The sequence below is a fragment of the Nanorana parkeri genome, unplaced genomic scaffold (assembly GCF_000935625.1).
Source record: "Nanorana parkeri isolate BGI_ZX_2015 unplaced genomic scaffold, ASM93562v1 scaffold814, whole genome shotgun sequence".
NCBI classification, from domain to species: domain Eukaryota; kingdom Metazoa; phylum Chordata; class Amphibia; order Anura; family Dicroglossidae; genus Nanorana; species Nanorana parkeri.
This window is the reverse complement of record NW_017307082.1, coordinates 635,093-656,670: the sequence shown is the minus strand read 5'-3', so window position 1 is coordinate 656,670 and position 21,578 is coordinate 635,093. Positions and strand designations below refer to the sequence as shown.

The 21,578-nt window shown below is 43.8% G+C and overlaps 1 protein-coding gene across 1 annotated transcript in view; it reads right to left on the bottom strand.

Annotated features, from left to right (window-relative positions):
• ZDHHC2 (zinc finger DHHC-type containing 2) overlaps nt 1-21,052 on the bottom strand; it is a 75,136-nt gene extending 54,084 nt beyond the window's left edge. Inside the window, exon 1 of the mRNA XM_018565120.1 lies at nt 20,773-21,052. Coding sequence (XP_018420622.1) covers nt 20,773-20,899 — 127 coding nt within the window. The 5' untranslated portion in view covers nt 20,900-21,052. The remainder of the gene's footprint in view (nt 1-20,772) is intronic.
• Between the last annotated feature and the right edge of the window lie 526 nt (nt 21,053-21,578).

The window sequence follows — 21,578 nt, the reverse complement described above, 5'->3', positions numbered from 1 at the left end:
CACAGAAGAATTACGTTCCAGGTTTAATATACAATTATTCGATTTTATAGGCCTGGAGACTGCTGGGTATCCATTAAACATCAACCTATTTATTACACATTAATCTCTTCAACTTCATAAAAACTACTACCACCAGGGGGAAAGTGACGGTGTCTCTCAAAAAACCAATCCCCTGACCCACTTATACCCCCTTTCCCCATGTTTCCAGTGCAAAATACCTAGTTCCTCATGGGGGTGCAGGGCCTCATATTTTCAGCCTGGTTTGTAATGTGTGCAAGCGTTCTGTATATTGCTAGCTCTTTTTTTTAGGAAAAGTGACAGAATCCCGGAAGTCGAACCAGTAAAATTCAAACCCCAAATATTTCTCCCAGCTGAAAAGTTATAGGTATCCTCCTTTATGGATGCCATGCTTTGCACATTTTCTGTCATGAGTGGTCATGTGCAGTTGGCATTCTGGAGGAGTGGATTGTACAGAACATACAAAAATGGCAGCAGAGTAGTAGAAGATAAGGGAGAGAGCATAACATATTCCCTTGCACTTTATAAGAACAATGTCCTCATTGTACATATGATACTGCCATCATGTAATAAATAACATAAAAGCAGTGTAAATACTATGTAAGATCCAATCTGTCCCTCAGTCCTTAAAGTCCATAAAGCAACATGTTTCCGGGTCCTGCCCCTTTCTCAGGCACTGAAAAGGCTAACACGCATTACACAGGAAGTGTGTTGTCTGAGGTCACCCAGGGTGCTGCATGTGTCATCTAAAGCGGGTCCAGTGACGCAGAACAATACAAAACCCAGCGGCCAGGAAGAGGTTTCAAGGCTCGTCTTACATGACACACCTTGGACACTGTACATGACCAAAAATACCAAAAACAATATTAAATCTAAAATGACACTGTTCTTAGAAGTATCCTACCATTGTTCTCTCCACATAGGTCCAAAGTAGAATGTATGTAGTACAACCTTTCTGGTATTTGGTAGTATGCACCTGAACACTACAATTAAAGTGGTACCTTGTCCCTAACACATCCCCGATGTCTAGTCACATCTCAGATGACTTGTTTCATGAATATATCTCCCATCAGACATACTGCTCCATATTTAGTTGTCATCCCTCTTATCTGCCTAGTAAAGCTATTAAGGAATTATATTTAACTTGCCCATCTGCCATAGCAACACATTTACAAAATGTTTAAATTCCATCTTTTCAAAAGATGAAAACAACATCGCCCTCAGTGAACAGTTATTACAGAATATATTATATAACTCTTATCAGATGGGTAAAAAGGAGAAAAATGTGACTTCTAGGCAATATATATTTTGATCACCATTTTAGTGGACAAAAAAGGTAAATGGGCATCCGTAAGGCTTAAGGTGAGAACAATATTTTACATTTTTTTCTATATTTTTATTTTATTTGTTTTTTGGCTTTTTTTTGTCATTTCTGGATGCTACAGCAACAGAGCAACACGATGTAGAGGTAGAAGAAGGTAGCTCTTGGGGCTCAAGGATCTCTGAAAGATCCTGATTGATGGACTACACATTTCAATGGCAGCTTTGGACATAAGGCTGATAGCATGCTACCTACAATCCTACCTTGTTGGCACCTCGTTGACAAATCTGTCTGAACCCAAAAAACAAGAGATGTCATTCATGTGTGCCCAACACACATTCTGTAAAAACAATACTATTATTGATTAATACAAGTATTAGGGCCCATTCACACTAGATGCAGTGCGTTCCGGCCCGATTCTGGCCAGAACGCACTGCCTCGCATTGCGGGCGGCTCACTTTTTAGTGGGGCAGGGGAGGGCGTGGCGGGCCATTAAGGTTAATGGCGCCGTAGCCACGCCCTCCGTCCGCAATGCAATCGACTGCACGGGATCGCAAGGCACATTGTGCCTGCGGTCCGGTGCAGTCAAAATGCTGCAAGCACTATTTTGATCGGACCGGACAGCAGGCACAATGTGCCTTACGATCCCGTGCGGGCAATTGCATTGCGGACGGAGGGCGTGGCTATGGCGCCATTCACTTTAATGGCCCGTCACGCCCCCTCCTGTCCCACTAAAAAGTTAGCCGGCCGCAATGCGAGGCAGTGCGTTCTGCATCTAGTGTGAATGGGCCCTTACTATTTGATAAATTTAATTACAAAAAATGTACCACCCTCACATAAAAATTATTCTGTTTGAAAAATTAAATTGAACCATTATGCATAAAAAGCTGAATGGAAAGAAAAGAGCACATGATGCACATTTTTCATTTGCAGGGCTGGGGGCTGCCTACAAAAATCAAACAAGCAAGACAAATTAGATTTCATGTCGCCCAGTCTAAGATGTCAAGGTGAATGCAATCAGAAAGGGTGTAAGTTGAGTGGCAACCCTAGATGGATATTAGTGTTAGAAGCAACAACTACAGATACAACAATGTCTACCTCCTGGGACTTGTAGTCCTGCATAGCTGGTGGCATTCTGCATTGCTGTATAATCATTATACATCAATGCAGAATAGCTCCAACTATGTAGGACTACAAGTCCCAGCAATGCATTACATTTTTAAGTAGGGATACACCAGTGCCAATATTGGGCATTTTCACGAGTACTCATACTCGTGAAAAAGCCCCAACGCAGATACCGGTGTTCTGTCGAGAACGCCGACGTAGTCGAATTTTCCGACCTCAGCATCTGCGCTTGCGCACAGACCAGTATTATCAAGGAAACGGATTTATTTACAAAGTATTTCGTTTAAATCGTTAATTGTGACCGATAATAATATTCCATCCATCATTTACTGCCATGGATGGTATATTATTACCGGTCACAATTAACCATTACAAACGAAAACTGTAAATAAATGCCGGTTTCCTCGTTAATCCCGTCTGTACGTAAACGCAGATACTGGGTCGGCATTCTCGACAGAGCACCGGCACTAAAATTTTAAACAAGCAGCTGCCCGAGGTCCCACGCTTGCTGGGGACCTTGGCAGCCTTCCTGTTAACCATGCGGTGCCATGGCGGTTGGGGGGGCCCTTCATGGTTTCTTGCACCGGGGCCCTGAAGGTTCTTGTTACGCCTCTGTTTGCAGAGTGCTTACTCATTATTTATGACATAGAAATATTCAAGCATTCATTTGTAAATTGCTTCTAGTGGTGGAACCTCCATGGGTCTCACCTCCTTGCTTCACTACTCTGCAGTGCGTGGTATGCATGTTCCATGCCAGTGACTCACCAAGTAGTGAAGTGTATATACTGCACTGTGCAGATATCTATATGGAGTGTACACTTTGTGAATGCTTAATAAAGTTAAAAAATAAACAGTGTGATGCACTGAAACGGTGCATCATACCACCCCTGTGTAGACCTTACACAGACACTAGCCCGCAGCACTAAAACTCAGCTTTTTAGCTTGTGGTTAAAATATACTACCAAACAAACCATGTACAGCAAATGTACGTTACATATAGACAGTGAGGGGACTTTATCAAAACAGAAGCAGACAAAATCTGGAGCAGTTGCTTATGGCAACCAATCAACTTGTCTCTTTCATTTTCAAATCTTAACTGAACAAACTGAAGAGAGTGCGCAGAGCACCTCAACATAAAATACATTTTTGGCATGGCATGTCTTTAAATTATTTTCACATCCACTGGCTATATAAAGCATTTGGTAACTTAAATACTAACCTTGAGATAGTATCGTCTCGGCCTACTAGAACTCATCAACCTACGGCTGGTGGCTCTGATTGGTAAGTAACCTCACTGGAGTACTAAGTAAACACTGGGGGATGTCAGCTACTGCATGCATTATTCAGGAATCATTGCATGAATCCTCCCTACTTCTCCTACATAGTACTCAATAAAGCCTATTTTGCAGTGTGACTATAATAGACTGAAATCTGCTTGGGTGCTAACACACGGACTAAATATACATCTCAGTTCTTGGCTGCCTCTACACAGCATTCTACATATGTATCATCATTTGATGCTTCATTGTCTCCTATCTCTGCTGTGTTATTTTGAAGAGCATGTCCTGAAATGACATTGTGAAACTATTAGCCGTCTGTACATTCTGACTATATCCATTCTTCTGCTATTCATACCAATGTCTGTACATCTAAAGTGATCATGATTGGTGTGATCATTGGTGTCACAGTCATCCACAGTAGTTGCTAGGGATGCACCAATACCGGTTTTCCGATATTGAGTACGAACATCGATATTTTTTTATGGTGCTTGCCGTTCCCGAATACTGATACTGGAAGTCCCATTAAGGAAGCTAGGTGGCGTGTAATGACTCACCGACCGGCTTCCTGATTAGCCGGGAAGCCAGGCGGCGAGTCATTGGCCACCCCCCAGCTTCCTGATTAGCCGGGAAGCCAGCTCAATACTCCCTCGTCACCAGGTGGTGGCTAAAGACTGGTGGGAGGTGAATAACGACTCGACGCCCGGCATCCTGATTGGCAGGCTTACTGAACAATCAGGAAGGCAGGCGGCGAGTCATTACACACCGCCTGGCTTCCTGAATGACCACGAAGCTGGCCCCATACTCCCCTTCGTCACCAAGTGTCGAGGGAGCATGGAGCCGGCTTCCTGGCCAATCAGGAAGCCGCGCAGTGTGTAATGATTCTCTCCATCCGGCTAATTCATCCAGGAATCCATCCAGGAATTTCCAGATCAGAATAAGCATCGGGAGCATTTGGGCGAGTACGAGTAGTATACTAGTATTCGTATCGGTGCATCCCTAGTAGTTGCTGCCTACTCCAAAACAAGGCAAAGGACATTAAAAGGAAAGTATAATGGGGGAATTTATCAAAACTGGAGCAGACAAAATCTGGAGCAGTGGCCTATGGCAACCAATCAGATTTTCCTTTTGTTTCAGCTAAGTTTTGATAAATTCCTCTCAATGTGTTTTCAGGGAGTTCATGTTTCAAGTTGTTATTGCAATGTTAACCTAAAAGTTCATCAGGTTTTCAATGTCTCAGACCTCATTTCCAAGGGCACAGAGTGCCGCATAGTATGATCAATGCGTGTGTTTGTGCACCCAGGATGATGCCTAGGTGTCACAGGAGTTTGCGTACAACCACGAGCAGCAGATGCCACAGCTGTATGCACAGCCGAGTTTACACCACTACAGGGACAGATGAGTGGCCTTGGATGCAGACTATACGCGTTTAGGGCTGCTCATCCATCCCTACACAGATGTAAATGCTTGGATATAGGTGTGCACATGGCATCTGTCAGTCTGGCACCGATTTGTACAGGCTGCTGCATGTGGCAGTACACAAACACCTGTAAATCCTGTGAGAAGAGTTGTAATAGTTCTATTATTCTTATGTCCTATGCAATTCATTGCTGTCTGATGGTACCTGCATTCTGTCTTCTTCTGTAGATTGCTGCTTGGGCTCAGACTATAGCACAGTATAAAAGCTGGGGCTGGTGAATACAGACCCGTCTGATGTGAACAAAAGCTTGTCACAGCTTAAATGAACATTTCATTTGTGACCTCTGTTGTCTGGTATTATAAACTGGCAGGATGATGCACTGCAGATAAACTTTATCCCAATTTACTAAGCATTGTTACCAAGTACTGAGACTGACAGGAAATCCTGTAATAAAACGTTTTATGGAAAAGATGATTACAGCCAATGATAATACTACATGGCTCTCTGATACAGGCAACTACTAGTATCTAGGTGATATGCTGTGGTGTTATCTGACGCTTTGTGCTTATGCATTTGACTGATTGTAATAAATACCTAACATTTTATACTAATGGAACTTTGTTTTGCAGCCTCTTATGGTCATCTAACTTCCTGTGAACATTTCCAATTTGGAGGTAAACAGCTTTCTCTCTTCTCTGTGATACAGCTGGGAACTGAGCAGCAGCTCTTCAGGACCTCGAGCTCAGGAGACAATTACAAGCAGTTGTGCAACCTGACTTAAGGTCCCCACACACCGTACGATAATCGTACGACAATCGCGGGAAATCCCGCGATCGTACGATTATTGTAAGGTGTGTGGAAGCCGTGCGACCTCTACTACTGTAAGATCGCACGACTTTTAACTTACGGACATGTTCGAAAACCCGCCGAGCATAGTACGATGTTCGGCGGGTTTGTGGCATGTTCGTACGATAAAAGCCATACGGCCCAGTGTGCGCAAGCGCACATTGCACGTTCGGCTTGGCGGTCATCGGAAGCCCGCCCCTCGGGGGGCGTAGCTTGCGATCATCGCAAATGCGATCTGCCTATGCAAGATAGGCAGATCGTACGTTCTTTTAAGTACCTTACAACCATCGCAAGACAAAAGTCTTGCGATGGTTGTAAGGTGTGTGCCCAGCCAAAGACTTGTACCAAGCTACAGCCCGAACTCACAAGACGTGTAAACAGCACTCCTGGTCTAGAGCTGAAAGGTGGTTTAAACAACGTTGTGGCTGTTACTTCTTCAAGTGAATACTGACTCACTCAAAGGATGGGTCTGTGAGCACAGGTACTTTGTTTGTAAAGTATCTGTTTTACCTGTTTTTTAAAATTAACCCTTGCAGTTGGGCTACCCCAGCACTGCAAGGGTTAACTGCTCGTTTTGATCTTGGGAGGAAAATAATAACGTTATACTCACCCGATTCTCCAAGCCAGCCGGCTGTGACAGCAGCTCGTGCAGGGTTAATAAAAACTTTCCTAGATTTCTTCTTTAAAGGGTATCTATGGTCAAAAACAAAAAAATAAATATGGATTTCTATACTGAATTTCCATACGTTCTATCCCAGTCCTAATAACCAGATCAATCCCGCAGTTTGTAAAAGTGCTTATTAAAGATGTCCATAGGATGTACCTCCTCAATGCACTGACACAATTTCACTCAGCCCTGTGAATATGCACTTTCCTGTGTCACAACTCACAGAGCCTGACTTCTGAACTACAATGCAACGTCTAAACAATGGAACATTATCATTGCTTGCTGGAAGCAATGCATGATGGGATATGTATTCTTGAGAAATCGAGACTGCAGCACATCAAGCAGCAGGGAAAAAGATGGAACGCACACTGGGAATCCAGGAAGGGATTTTTTCAAGTAAGCTTTGATTGCATTATCAAAAATAACTCTAGTATGTATTCCTACTACAATACTGATGTTATAAAAGGGTAGTATACTGGCACGATCAGGTGCGGGAAACGCATCCCTGATCACTTTGCTTTTCCAGACCTGGCCGCAGTCGGGGGAAACGTATGTAAATGGACGCCCATTCGTTTACACTCCACTGCCCATAGGCTAGCACTGGACATCCGATCGGGCCCGCTTGAAAAACTGACAGGACCACCGGTGCAAAAGGGGTCTAATGCTTATCAAATATTTTACAAATACTAGTTGATGCCAATACTCTTTAGAAAGCTAGAATTCAAATATTGCCCATGTGTTTAGGGGCTGTGTTGAGGAATTATCTTTTTAATTAGATGTGTGCATAGATAAACATGCTCAGGGATCACCTTACCACCCTACCTATGTTGGGGTAAAATACACATTGATTATCTTTATATTACAGACCCTTCTATATCTTTTTGTACAGAGGCTTGGATGGAAGCCAGAGTATGCAGGGCCTCTTATTCTAGGTCCTCTAGTTGGTGGGATAAGGCACCAGTTACAGGGCAGATATGCTTCTCTTCAAATATCCAGTGAACAATATTAAGTCAAATTAGCTCTAAATGATAGCTTTCATGTTAAACCTTTTCATAATGTATTGTATCTGGGGTCTTTCTGTTCTATTTTCCCAGTATAAATGCAATGCCTCATGGTTGTTATAGCCTACTTGCTGTAATTTGTCCCTCCTGCTGTAAGCTCTTCCTTTACCCCAGGAGATCTATTATGTAGTCTCTTTTTAGCTCGGCATGCTGGTCCCTCTCTGTAGGCACTAATTCCATCCCAGCTCTAACATTTCAGGGATGCATGACAGTGTGTTCAGTAGTGAAGTTTTAGTACAAGCACATATGAGCTATTCAAAGCTTAAAGTGGTATTCCAGGCCAGCAGCTAGATATACAGTATGTCAGCTGTTCAGCCAATCTTGTCATTCAAACACTTTGGTCCCAAATCATAACCAGTAAAAAAACTGAACGGGTTATTCACAAAAGGGTGAAGAGTTTGGAGATAGCAGGAGAAGTGAACAGTCTGGGACAAAATAGCCGATTTGGAAACATTTTCCATTACAGCTCACTTTCCAGTTCAGCTATGCTGTCCTAGATTGTTCCCTTCTCCTGCTTTCTCCAAACTCTTCACCCTTTAGGTGACTAACCCTGTTAAAGCGGATATTTACCCCCTTTCACTAAAAATCAGCCCACAGCTTTGCATACTGATTTGAAATCATCCTACATCTATTAGTTAAACATTGTTTGTCCTTACTCACAGAGGCATCCTGGGAAGGCTTCATCACCAGTGCCTTCCTGGGAAATCTCATCAGCAAACTGCACAAATCTCACAAGATCTTGGGGGAAAGGCCTTGTTTCCCCCTTGAGATGATGCGCACTGTCACATGATCCAGTAGGCAGGCCCAGAGTTTTAGGAGGTAAAGGGAGATGGATTAATCTGCCCTTCCTGAAAATGGCCACCGTAAGAAGAATGGGGAGACAAAGAAAAATAAGGTATGCAAAGAATAAGAAGTCTGTAATTACCTTTAAGTGTCTGATTGTAGATTGTCATTAATAAACATTTCTAAAAGTGCCTTTGTTTTCAGTGATATATAAGTTTAGAATGATATTTTTGCCCAAACACTTACAATCATCATGTTTATGAACAGCTGACTCCAACACTCTCAGCTCGGCTGCCCTGAACTTCCTGTTCAGTACAAGATCACAAGGAACAGCACTGTCTCCAGCAACTGTTCATCTACTAGCTATGAGAAGGGAGGAGAAGAGAGGAGCAGGGAGCTAGGGAGTGGATTGCCTTGCTGTCTCTGTATGTTTGTGAAGACACACACAGCTTACTAGCACACACAAGGGTAATTCCATAGGACCCTGCAAGGGAAAGGAGCCACCCTAAAACAGGATATCAGGGCTAGTGCTCAGGAGACCGGCTGATTCTTCAGGAAACTAAAACTTTTAAACATCAAGGAGTAACATGCATTGTAAAATTATTGAATTCACATCTGAAATAGCTTAACCTCCTCCCGTCTGCCGATCGTTGAAAGACGGCCGGACGGGAGTCTCCTGGATGCAGGTGGGCGTCTTTAGACGTCCTTCGTGCCCGTGCCCGCCCCCTGGCGTGCACGAGCACGAACCCGCCAGGATTTTAAATGGCTAGCGATGGCCGTTTACAAACAAGCGGTCCAGCGTCTGTAAAGACGCCCGATCGCTTGTATGATTCAAGTGAGGGTGCGCTCCCCCCTCCTTACCTCTGGTCGCCGCCGCTGACCCCGCCGCCGTCCCCGCGATCCCGGGCGTCCATCCATCCCGGGCGATGTGGCTCTGTTCACTGAGAACGCAGAGAGAACAGTCCGCGATCTCCCTCCGCTCTCCTCCTGGTCTCTGAATGCAGGAAGACATGTATAATACATCACTTCCGCATTCCTCTGTCACTCTCCGGTACAGAAACCAGAGAGAAGCTGATGAAGCAGATCTGTGCTTCATCAGCTTCTCTGGGGGTCCCTAGGTGACATTAGGGGTCTTAGAGACCCCTGATGTCTCCATAAAGGGGACCTGTAACTGTAATTTGTTACCACATAGGAGCACCCTATGTGATAACAATAAAGTTAAGTGTAGAAAAAAAAAGTAAAAAATAAAAAATGCTCACAAAATAAATACAAATTTGCACACACAAAACAAAAAAAACCCACACAATGTTTTGAAAGTCCCCTACCCCCACATAGATGCGCAAAAATGGGTTTTTGCGCCTACACGCAAAAACGACGATTGCTCCAATTATGCTGCACGTGTTACATATCGGCGCGAACGTCGCAATGAGAGCAATAATTTTAGGGCCACTTATCACTGATAACACTAAACTGATGAGCGGCAAATTCTTTTAAAGCGTCGCCTATGGCCAATTTTGGCTATGGTGGGTTTTTTTGCAATTTCGCGGGCGCACGCAATTTTAAAGCTTGCCATGTTTGGTGTCTATTTACCCGGCGTGATCCCGCCTTTTATATTTTACCAAAAAATTGGGTAAAAATAATTGTTTTCTAAAATAATAAAGGGAAAACCATTTTTTTATTTTAAATATTATATTTAAATATTATATAAAAATAAAATAAAACCCCCAGTGGTGATTAAATACCACCACAAGAAAGCTCTATCTGTCCCCAAAAAATGGTATACAATTCATTTCAGTACAGCGTTGCATGACGGAATAAACGTCAATCAAAGTACAGCAGCGCTGAATAATGAAAAATGGCCTGGCCAGGAAGGGGGTGTAAACAACCCGGTCAGCAAGTGGTTAAAAACCTTTTGACCTTAAGATCACTATAACTATTTTTCAGTTCAGCTTTGCAGCCTACCATGTTGCTTACACTTGAATACAAATCAGCATTGCCCACTACTAAGCACCCCATGACACAGAAATCGCGTACAAGTTTGCCATTGGTACATATGCACTTGCTGTTCATCTGTGTGAACCTCGGGTCTGAGTAGTGTTGGCTTTTAAAAGCCCAGGAAATGATACGGTGCAGTATCTGGGGAGATAGGCGATATGTACAAGGTATGCCCCAGCAAACTCTCGGGTATCCATGCTGTTTACCTGCTGGCCAGCACACATCCAGTCTTTGCACCTTTCCAATTCAAGAAGTCATCAGTACAGAAAGTCGATAGGTATTTCCAAACTACCTGGAGCAGAGCGCTAGATGTGCGCTGAAAGCAGCTTAAAAGCTGGGAGAGTTGAGAAGGATTTTGCTGAAGCATAATTACAAAAGCATGCTGTGGAGGATACTGTCCTTCCTTCTGGAGGAGGGTGGCTACTTTTGTTCCCCATGCTCCCTGTGTGTGGTGTAAAGTAGTCACCGCTCCAAGCTCACTCCCATGACGGACTACAAACTCACATATAGTTTACTAATTTGTATTGAGATCGTAGCCCACTACAGGAGCAAGCTTGGAGCGGTGACTACTTTACCACACACACAGGGACCATGGGAAACAAAAGTAGCCACCTTCCAGGAGGAAGGACAGTGCCAGTACAAATTCAGAGATGATTTGAGGATCTACAGCTGAGTGATACACAAATAAGATACATTTTTGTTAATGGTTAAGGTGCCTGAATATATTTTTAAACTCCTGAGTTTAGTGTCACTTTAACTTTCCCAAATGCCGCACTTACTGGGGTTTTTGATGATTACAGAAATGTAACAGAATACTAAAAAAGGAATCATAGAATCCAAAACCTCAGTGTTCATGTATATGAAGGGAGCCAATGTTTCCTAAAACCCTGAATCATGGCACATCTGTGACTATGATCCAACACTTTGAGGACAAAGAGAGGATTAGTCACATGGGCAAGGTTAAACATATCATTATGTGCAAGCATTCATCTTCAATACACATCTTCTCCATCTGCAATAGAGTCACCGCTGCATAAAATCAGAGTATCCATGCTCAATAATGATCTGCTAGGGGACTGGAATTTCCCAGCCTTAAATGTTCCTACTTTGATCATTTGTGCAAAAAAAAATGACAAGTATTCCAACAGTCCTTGTTATTATGGTACAATAGTAAAAGTGTAGTGCTAATCTGCTGTATCAGTATGTATCCATATGTATTATCAGTCACCAAGGGCATGTTATCTGCAAGCAAACAACAAAAGCATCCAGTACACCTGCAATTCCGATCTTTGTTCTGTTCATGGACTGGTCAGGGTGGAAATGGGAGTCAATGATCTGGAACAAGGATGGAAGCAGTGAAGTCAGAGTAAGTGACCTGCACACTTGTTCTTCATCAGTGACTCACTAAATAGAGAAGGATAAGGATGAGAGCTCTTCACCTTGCGCCACCCCATATTTCTATTCAGACAAGTTCATGTTAAAAATGTAAAGCTGACATTAAGGAAGAACTCTGGGAAAAGTTATTCTTAACCCTTGCAGTGGGGCTACCCTTGCACTGCAAGCATTAAGTGCTCATTTTTGTCTAGGTGCAAAAATAACAAAGATATACTGACTTGATCCTCAGAGCCAGCGGCTGTTAGAGCGATCCCTCCAGCCTGTCTCCTCCTCAGCTGCAGAGATGGTATGTCGCTTGGCGTTCTCACGTCTTATACACACGTACATTTTATACCTTGATGAACACTTAACCCTTGCAGTGATGGGGAAGCCCCACTGCAAGGGATAAGAATATTTTTTCCCCTGGAGACAGACATATATTGTATATGTATATACTGCATATGTACCTAATGTGGTTTGTGTTTATGGTCTTTTTAAAGTCACATTATTCCCCCCATGCTGCTTTAAGGACTTTAAATAATGCCTCTTGATCCGATCATCTTTTTCCTTCCAGTAGTTTTCAGAAGTCCCTCCAGCAATGGTGCCGGTCTCTGATCCAGCGATGACTGCTGTGTCTTCTGTGTCTCATGGTGTCTGTGCACATGCATGCGGCTGGGCTGCGTGCATTGACTTGCCCTGTGTCTCTCCTCTTCTCCCGGCCAAAGATCTCTACTGCGCATGTGCCCGCACCATTATCCTTCACGGCCGCTCGAGAATCTTCAGATCTTCGGACGGGAGTGAGCGGCGGAGTCACAGGTAAGTAATAACCTGCTTGGCAACTTTTTTTATTTAAAAAAAAAATGTTTTTGCATATGTCTACTGCTTGCTAGCAATAGATATATGCAATAAAAAGAAGGATTAAAGGAGAACTATGAGGTGAGTGATTTTCACTCAGCCTCATAATCTGAGCCAACCTGTGACAATGAAATTTGTGTTACAAAAAGCAGTATATGAACTGTTTTGGTGTATTTTGGTGCTTTAGGAAGCCCATTGAAATATACAGACTTCCCAATCACATACGTGCACCTGCACAGCGCAACAGTGTTTACTGGGCCTCAGGAGAGACTCAAATTCTGCCAACATATTCTCTCCAGAAGAGCCATGGCACAAAAATATATAAGCCTACTTATATAACTGCAGTTATTTTTGGGGTATGTCTAATGTTCTGGTACTTCAATGTCTCTCAAAACCCAGTATGGAACCAGAACAGCAGCTGTGAAAACACAGCCCTATGAAAGCTGTAAAGTGCTTCATCAATGTTTATGTCCATCTACAGTAGGCTTTCTCTCCAGTAGCTGGGGTTCTATCTCCTTATGTCACAAGGACAAGAGAAGAGGGGTACAAAAACTCAACAGGGACACAGCCAGCAATGACAACCTAACAAAGGCTCTTCACCATGCTACTAAAAAGGTGCTATTGTTTCCCTTGTGTCTTGCCAAATAGGCAGGGAGACAAGCTAGGGAAAATCCTGTCAAGGAGGATACATTCAGAATTAAAAAAAAAAAAAAAAAAAAAAAAAAAAAAAAAAGGGGCTCTTCCTCCCTCACCCTATACAAATATATGAAGTTTTGGATGGAGTTGCTATAAATCTATTGATGTACGTTTTTGTGCACACTTACAGGACAATACATGTGTATTTTATTCCATTCATCTACTGCGGGGGCTAACTTGAAGTACATCTCCACTTAAAATTTGCTATGCTATAGAAAATGTAGAAATGTTATTTGTACCTAAAATGTACCTTTTGTCTGTAGAATTTCTCCTGAAATACAGCAGTGCTCCTCCCGGTATGTGAGTGTGCCTAGCCACTCCATAATAACTGTGTATCTACAGTGTAAAATTATAGTGTATGTATAGTCATTTTGGGGGGCTTTGGTAAGAGTAGGGAATGGTTAAAACCACTGTCAGATTATGTGTATTATTGGGGAATTCCCCTTCACTTTCTGTTGCAGGGACGCAACAGGAAATTAGAGGAAAGCCCAAAATGAGGGGAAATCCCTCTTATGTCCCCAAAATAGGTGCCCCACTGGCATCTTATCCTGGTGACAACTCTAAAATGTTGTATTTTTCCCTCACCTTCTTTCTTTTGTGACAGTGATCACCCATACAAGAGGGGGGAGAGGGGCAGATCTCCCCAGCGTGGGCATGCATAGCAATAAAAAGTTGATTTAGGTTCTGACCACTCTCCACTTTATCCGAAACTAAAAAAAGGGGGTTTGCCTAGAAATACACTTTAAGGCACTGCTGCCTCTTACTGCTAGTCTTTTGGTGATGTCACTACTGTACTGCTCACTATTCTCTTTGCTGGAGGCTCTGACATGAGGAAGCAAAGCCCTCACTCTACTAAGATGGCTGCCTCCATACAGAGACACAGTGCAGAACAAGTCATGAGAAGTTAGTAATGGGAAGAGATCAGTTGCAGGAAGACCACAAGCATTGCTGGTGACTAGTCCTTTGTCCTCCACCTGCCTTGTTTTAGGCAAGTTTTGAGGAGAACCACCAGCAGTTTTTGTTGTTTGTTTTAAATAAAAGGAGTTAAAATTTCTGTCAGATTTTTATTTCTGTCTGCAAGCCCTCAATAGGGGCATTTCCCCGTATTTTCTGTCCCTTTCATGCCAATATGGGTAATTGGGCCCATGGGTCATTGGAACATTGTCCCAAAATCACTTTCTCAATCTACTATAAATGTGGGCTTTTGACTGTCTTCCCATCGGAGATTGCTGTTCAGGCAGGAAGTAAGAGAAAAACTCCACAATGTCAATACACAAACCAAGAAAAACTTGACAGAAAATTCCTGCTTTATCCAACACAAAATAAAAATAAAGCATTTTGGTTGTAGCTAAGCTACAGATCTACTAGTCTGACATTTGAGGTAAGGTGAGGCCTGGTTAATTTCCTGGCTGTAAACCTTTGACCTAAGGCAATGTTGTATGTACACACCAAAAACATAATGCACAGCACCTTATTGCATCCAAAACAAAAGCACACATCAAATGTATTTTTAAAACACTGTTGTAGCTAGGCCCCCAAGTTGGAAGGCTTTGTCCAGTGGAGGAAGAACAAGACCAGCTATTTACTATTCAACTTCAAGACACAGAATGTATCTGCACCATGATATAACAGTAAACACTATTAATGACTAAAGATAAACATCAGTCTACATGGGAAAACCTCCAAAATTGATATGTGGTTATTTTATTTAATACAAATAAGCAAGCCCCTAATTCAAAAATCTCTGAGGAGAAAATGTAGGAAATATTGTGGCTTATGATGTGCACAGGAACACAGTGATGATACATTCCTTGGAACATGTTAAATATCAGAAGAAAGTCTATACATGTCTGAGGTGCGGCAATGCAAACCCCACATCTCTAAGCTTTGAGGTCAAAGCAGGCGGACCACCATGCTATTCAGAGTGTGAGTTTGAAGTGCGCCTGTGCCCAGACTATGGACATTAAACTATTTACATAGTCTTAAAGAAGAACTCCGGGCATTTTAAACATTAACCCTCGCCATGTTTAAAATAAACCACACCTGACCTCTTTAGCTGCTTTTATTGCGAGGTTATTCATTCTCAAAAGGTACTTAAAGATCACAACAAAGATTCTAAAGTCGGGTTTCATTCCATTTCTATCAGCTTAGAAACACCCGCTGGCAGAGCCGTAGCTAGCTCCTTTTGCGTCTGAGGCAAGAATAGAAAATTGTGCCCCCCAACAGACTTGTGCGGTATGTGACATCATGAGCCCCGCCTCCAGGATGGAGGCGCGCAGAATGCTCTGCTGGCCAAATCCAAAATAGCATAAAAATGTGTTTCTTTGACGAAACTAATGAAAACATTTTTTGTTTCTGTTCATTTCATCCGAAACAAATTGTTAGTCTTTGCACATGTCTAATAATGTGTGTGTGGGGGGGTGTTTTTTAATTCATTTTTTATTAATTTTTTTTCACTGTTGGAGGGCTTTGGGGAAATATTAGGGGTCTAGACCCCTGACATTTCCCTTTTGAAATAGAAAAAAAAGATTGAGGGCACAGAGTCTCTGCTCATACAGGTGGGGGAGAGCAGCAGGGATCCGAGGAAAAGCTGCACCCTGTGCTGCTCCTGTTCTCCCTGCCAAGCCGCAGCTGTGTTGCCCGCTTGGCGCCCCCTGATGCCAATGGCTCCATGTGCTCGCAATGGCAACAGGGACAAGGGTGTGCAGCCAGACTGGCCCTGGCTGCACCCCCTCTCAGCTGCGCCTGAGACAAATGCCTCACTCGCCCCATGGTAGCTGCAGCCATGCCCGCTGGTTGTCTACATTAGAGCGCTGGTAGCCTGCCAAGAATCTGTTGTCATAAAAAAAGCCCAATGCCTTTGTTGTGAACCTTTCACAAAGATAACAGATACAGAGATAAATGTGAACTTCTAAAGAGCTTTTACTGCTTGTTTAGAATATGTCAATTCAGTGTGCGCGATCTAGACATACAGTAGGTCATATTGAACATTAAAGGAGAATTATTGGTGAGTGAAAAACACCCACCCCCAAAATTCAAGATGCCCTGTGACCCTGAAGCTGATACAGGTCAGCTCCATTGATCCGGAAGTCAGCAAACACACACCGCTGATCGCTCACTTCCCAATCATCTCCCTGCAGAGAGCAGTGACTGTCAGTTCCCCCCTCCCTTCTATGTTTCTCAAGTGCTGACTGGAGGAACAGATGGTGGAGGGGGCAGGCACAGCTGGCTCTGCCTCTAGATAGGCAGAGCCTGCTGTCAATCAGCCAGCGGGGTGGTTCTCAACAGTATTGTCGGGATCCGTCTCGGCTGTGGCACGGCTATGCACTCTCAGCATATAGCCGGCAATAGCCAGCTATATACTGAGTTTTGGGTCACCGCAGGACATTAGTATATGTCCTCCTGTGACCCTGAAGAGAACTATGGCCAAAAAGGGTTAGGCCATAGTTCTCTTTTAACCCTTGCAGTGGAGCTACCCCCGCACTGCAAGGGGCATTTAACAAAATGGTATTTGATGGACTGGAAATTGGTACTGCTTTCCAATTTCAGGACATAAATATGTACAAGTATAACTATAAGGGGTCTATTCATAAACAATTTGTAGAGCCATTCGCCCTGCCAAACTCATTTTGTGTGAATAGGCAAAAAAGAGTGTTCCTAGTATATTTTCATTGGGCAAGTCAGTCATTTCAAGTTGAATGTAATGTTTGGAAAATAGCACACCATGGCCACTAGATGGAGCTGAGGAGCATAGGAAATCAATACTTGTTTTCTATGGTCCTCAGCTCGATCTAGTGGCCATAATGCAGTATTAGTTTTGCAGGGAGAATGGCTCTACAATTACTAGGGCTGCAACCAACTAATCGAAAATGAAAATAGTTGTCAACTATTCTAATTAACGATTAGTTGGTTGGATCCTCTAGCCCGCTCCTCCATGCTGGGAGGAATTGCTGGCTGCGCTTACAATACTATTATTTTAAAAAATTATAAAAAGTGGGGAAAAAGTAATTTTTGGTTTTGATCTGACAAATTCTGCTGCGGGAGGTGCTTTGCAGTGCCATTCGTTTCAATGGCACCCCAAACGCGCCTTCCACTGATCGCCCGCACTGGAACACACGGTACCACACTGCCGTGTACTCCAGTGCAGTGCGATTGCAAAAAATTGTGCCTGCAGTTTTATTCTGAAGTAAGCTTTGTAACACTCCATTTGTGTACTTTATTTTAAATGAAGGATGGGATTTTTTTTTTTAATCCGATTAATCGATAAAAAATAATGAAAATGAAATGAATTAAATGAAAATAATCATTAGTTGCATTCAACCTGAAAAGAAAATATACTTAGAACATCCGTTTGTGCCTCTATTCGCAAAGCACGAACGTTCACAGAGTTACGGATGGCAAATGGCTCTGTAAATTGTTTTAAATAGAGCCCTATGCTTCTGCGCATGAAGGTATTAAAGGAGAACTATGAGGTGAGTGCTTTTCCCTCACCTCATAGTTCTAGCCGACCTGTGACAATGAGACTGTCACAGGTCGGCTCAGTAGATCGGGAGGTGAGCGAACATATAACGGCGTTCGCTCACCTCTCGATCCTGTCACGGCTCTCTGCCGTGACAGTGGAGGGGCTGGATTCCCCCCTGCCTCTAGATAGGCAGAGCCAGCTGTCACTCATGCAGCTGGGCGGATCTCGACATAGATGTCGGGATCCGCTCCGGCGTCTCAGTATACCGCAAACTGTAGCTTGCGGTATACTGAGTTTAGGGTGACGGGAGGACGCTAGTTTGTGTCCTCCTGTTACACTAAGGAGAACTATGGGGAAAAGCCCTAACCCCATAGTTCTCCTTTAATAAAAGCATACATCTTTTCTAAGAAATGACCACTGTCTGTGCTTCTACGCGTACTTCTATTTTGGTTTCAGCCACAATTTCCTTTACTGCACCTTCATACTATATACACAAGTACACAGCAGCTGCTCGGTATGCCATATTCCCGGCTGTCCACCACTTATATAATTTATAGACATTCAATTAGGGTCTACGGAATGTTCATTTCTCATTCATGTTAAGTAAGAAGGATATCTCCCCAAAAACTGCCAATGTGTTCATTAGAATACAAGACACTCCTGAAAAGTGCACAGTGCTGAGATGTCTGGGAAATAATGGATTCCTGCAGGATGCACATTTCTTGTAGAAGTCATTGTTTGGATGCATTTACTATGGTAAGAATTCCGGATACTAGAAGGCTTCAAATACTGTATGTGTTTCCTCCTAATGTTTTATTCATGTGGCCTTCTAGTATACAGTGCCAACCCTTTAGGACCAATTTTTTCACAGCGCCCATTATTTAAAAGAAAAGTAAAACCAAACCATGTTTTTTGGCTTTACTTCTCTTTTGGGTCACGGGAGTGTATTTACGAATGTCCACCTGTGACCCAAAGTCAGCATATAGTGGACCTGTGCTTACTATCAGCTGACAGCGCAGTCAAGAAGGATGCTGAAAATATTGAGGTGCCTGACTCTAGAGCCAAAGCCAGCTGTGCTCTCCCCCTCCCTTGTCTGTCCCTCCAATCAGGAACAAAGAACAGCTCGGAGCAAGGACCCAGAGGTCATGTGACTGCTCAGCTCTCGGTACATAGAGCCGGTGTGTGACAGCTGCAGTGTCTCACGTCGGCTCTGAGTTTTGGGAAGAGTATTTATTACTCTCCCCACTTGTCTCCTTTAAAATTGAAATGTGGGCTAACACTTTATTGGAACGTTAGCTCAGCACCAAGAAAGTAACTCTAATGATATGTGCCCCTCGGGTGAAGTTCCAGCACTGAAACAGACAGCTGGGGCTGGAGCGCTGAGTTCTGAAACTCCTTCATTCAGAAAATGTCCATTTTTAAAAGAATATCCAGCATTCTATGACCAATGAGGGGGAGATTGATATTGTTCATACTCCCCTTATCCAATCACAGAACTCCTTGTATTCTTAGAAAGAATATCCAGCATTCTGTGACCAATAAGAGGGAGATTGATATTGTTCATACTCCCCTTATCCAATCACAGAACTCCTTGTATCCTTTGTGAAGAACATAAGATGTTTTCTGAATGGAGAAGCTGCATGACAAGAGACCTGCTGTGCTCCAGCCCCGTCTGTCAGTTTCCCCTCCAGTGCTGACACTACTGTCAGAGGCTGCATGGAGGTCACATGATTAGAGGAACATTTCAGGTACGTGGGTAATGCCCCAATACAGTGTTCAGCCTATAACCAAACTCCCCTTGCAGTGGGACTACCCCTGCACTGGAAGGGTTAATTCATCATTAATGACTAGGGGACCTGTGTAAAGGACTTCTCTGATCCCCGCTTGCTCCAAGACCAGCACACGCAGCCTGTGCTCCGTGGGTCATGTATAAAGCAGGGCCCATAACTCTACTCTACATGTGTGGAATATACACTGACCAGTACACAGGACATGTGTGGAATATACACTGACCAGTACACGGACACAGGACATGTGTGGAGTATACACTGACCAGTACACGGACACAGGACATGTGTGGAGTATACACTGACCAGTACATGGACACAGGACATGTGTAGAGTATACACTGACCAGTACACAGGACATGTGTGGAATATACACTGACCAATACACGGACACAGAATATGTGTGGAATATACACTGACCAGTACATGGACACAGGACATGTGTGGAGTATACACTGACCAGTACATGGACACAGGACATGTGTGGAGTATACACTGACCAGTACACGGACACAGGACATGTGTGGAGTATACACTGACCAGTACACGGACACAGGACATGTGTGGAGTATACACTGACCAGTACATGGACATGTGTGGAGTATACACTGACCAGTACACAGAACATGAGAGGACAGGACATGTGTCAGTACGCAGACAGAGGGACATTCAGTTTGGGGGTAACAGGTAATAATGATGAAGCACAGGTGACTGCACTCCTGCATGATAAGCTGGATCAAAGAGGACCTGTCTAGGGCACAGGCCAGTCATTTGGCTGAATCATGTGTCCCCATACAGGAAGAATGTTTTTCCAGCTGCCCGGGGACACCCTGTATTATTGTTTTACTTGCAATGCTACAGCAATCTTCCAGATCTGTGATAAATGTCTGTATACCTAGTCCTTCATGGACAGCCCATAGATTGCCTTCCCTGTCTCTCTGCTGATCGGAAGATATGGATCGGATACGATCTGTACCCCCCACACATGAGAGATGAGAGTTATCTGCTGACTTCCCCCAGTGATCTCCCAGTGGTGCCATGCATGCCGCCTCCCCACGGCCACCCGATGAAGTTTTGCGGCTCACCTATACACAGCTGGATGACATAGGCGTAGTAGGACCAGCAGACGATGATGGTGATGAAGAGCACCGGTATCCAGTACAGACACCTCCTGCACCTCCGCTTTACACTGCTAGGGCCGGACGGCGCCATGATCCGGCCGGGGCCTCTTCATGGGCAGGAGAAGGGAAGCTGTGGCAGTGTTGCCCCCCAGTGTGGGCAATGCAGGGAGGTGATCCGGGGAAGGAGCAGTGCGGTGTGTGTGTGTACGGCCAGGCCCCGCCCCCCGATCCGCCCCTACACCAGCAGGCTGCAGCAGGGACTGCACACAATGACAGACTGGCACTGCCAGCACTGACCTGTCGTCTCATCGTGCCAGGGCAGCACCTCTCTACCACACCGATGTATGGCAGCAGATCGCCCGAATATCATTATTGTTACAGTGTAAAAGTTACTGACATGTAGAAACAATGTTATCCGCTTTATAAAGGTTCTAATACACCTGACTATCAGATACTCTCTTCAGTTTGCTCAGTTAAGCTTTGAAAATGAAAGAGAGAAGCTGATTGCCCAGATAGCAAGTAATTGAGCTGTACGTTTGAAAATGACTTTCTAAACTATTGCAGACTTGCCAAGCTTCACAATTTTGTTGCACAATTACAGCAGGTCTGCATTGCGAGTCTCCAGACCAGCGAGCTTGCAGAGCTCTTGCTAAGACCTGCAGGACTCTTGCTGTAGACTTGCCAAGCAAATCTGCTACAAATTCAAAAAGTGTCAACTAGAACTTGTGCTGCGAGTGTTCTGCAAGTCTACAACTTGCCAGGAATGTGTG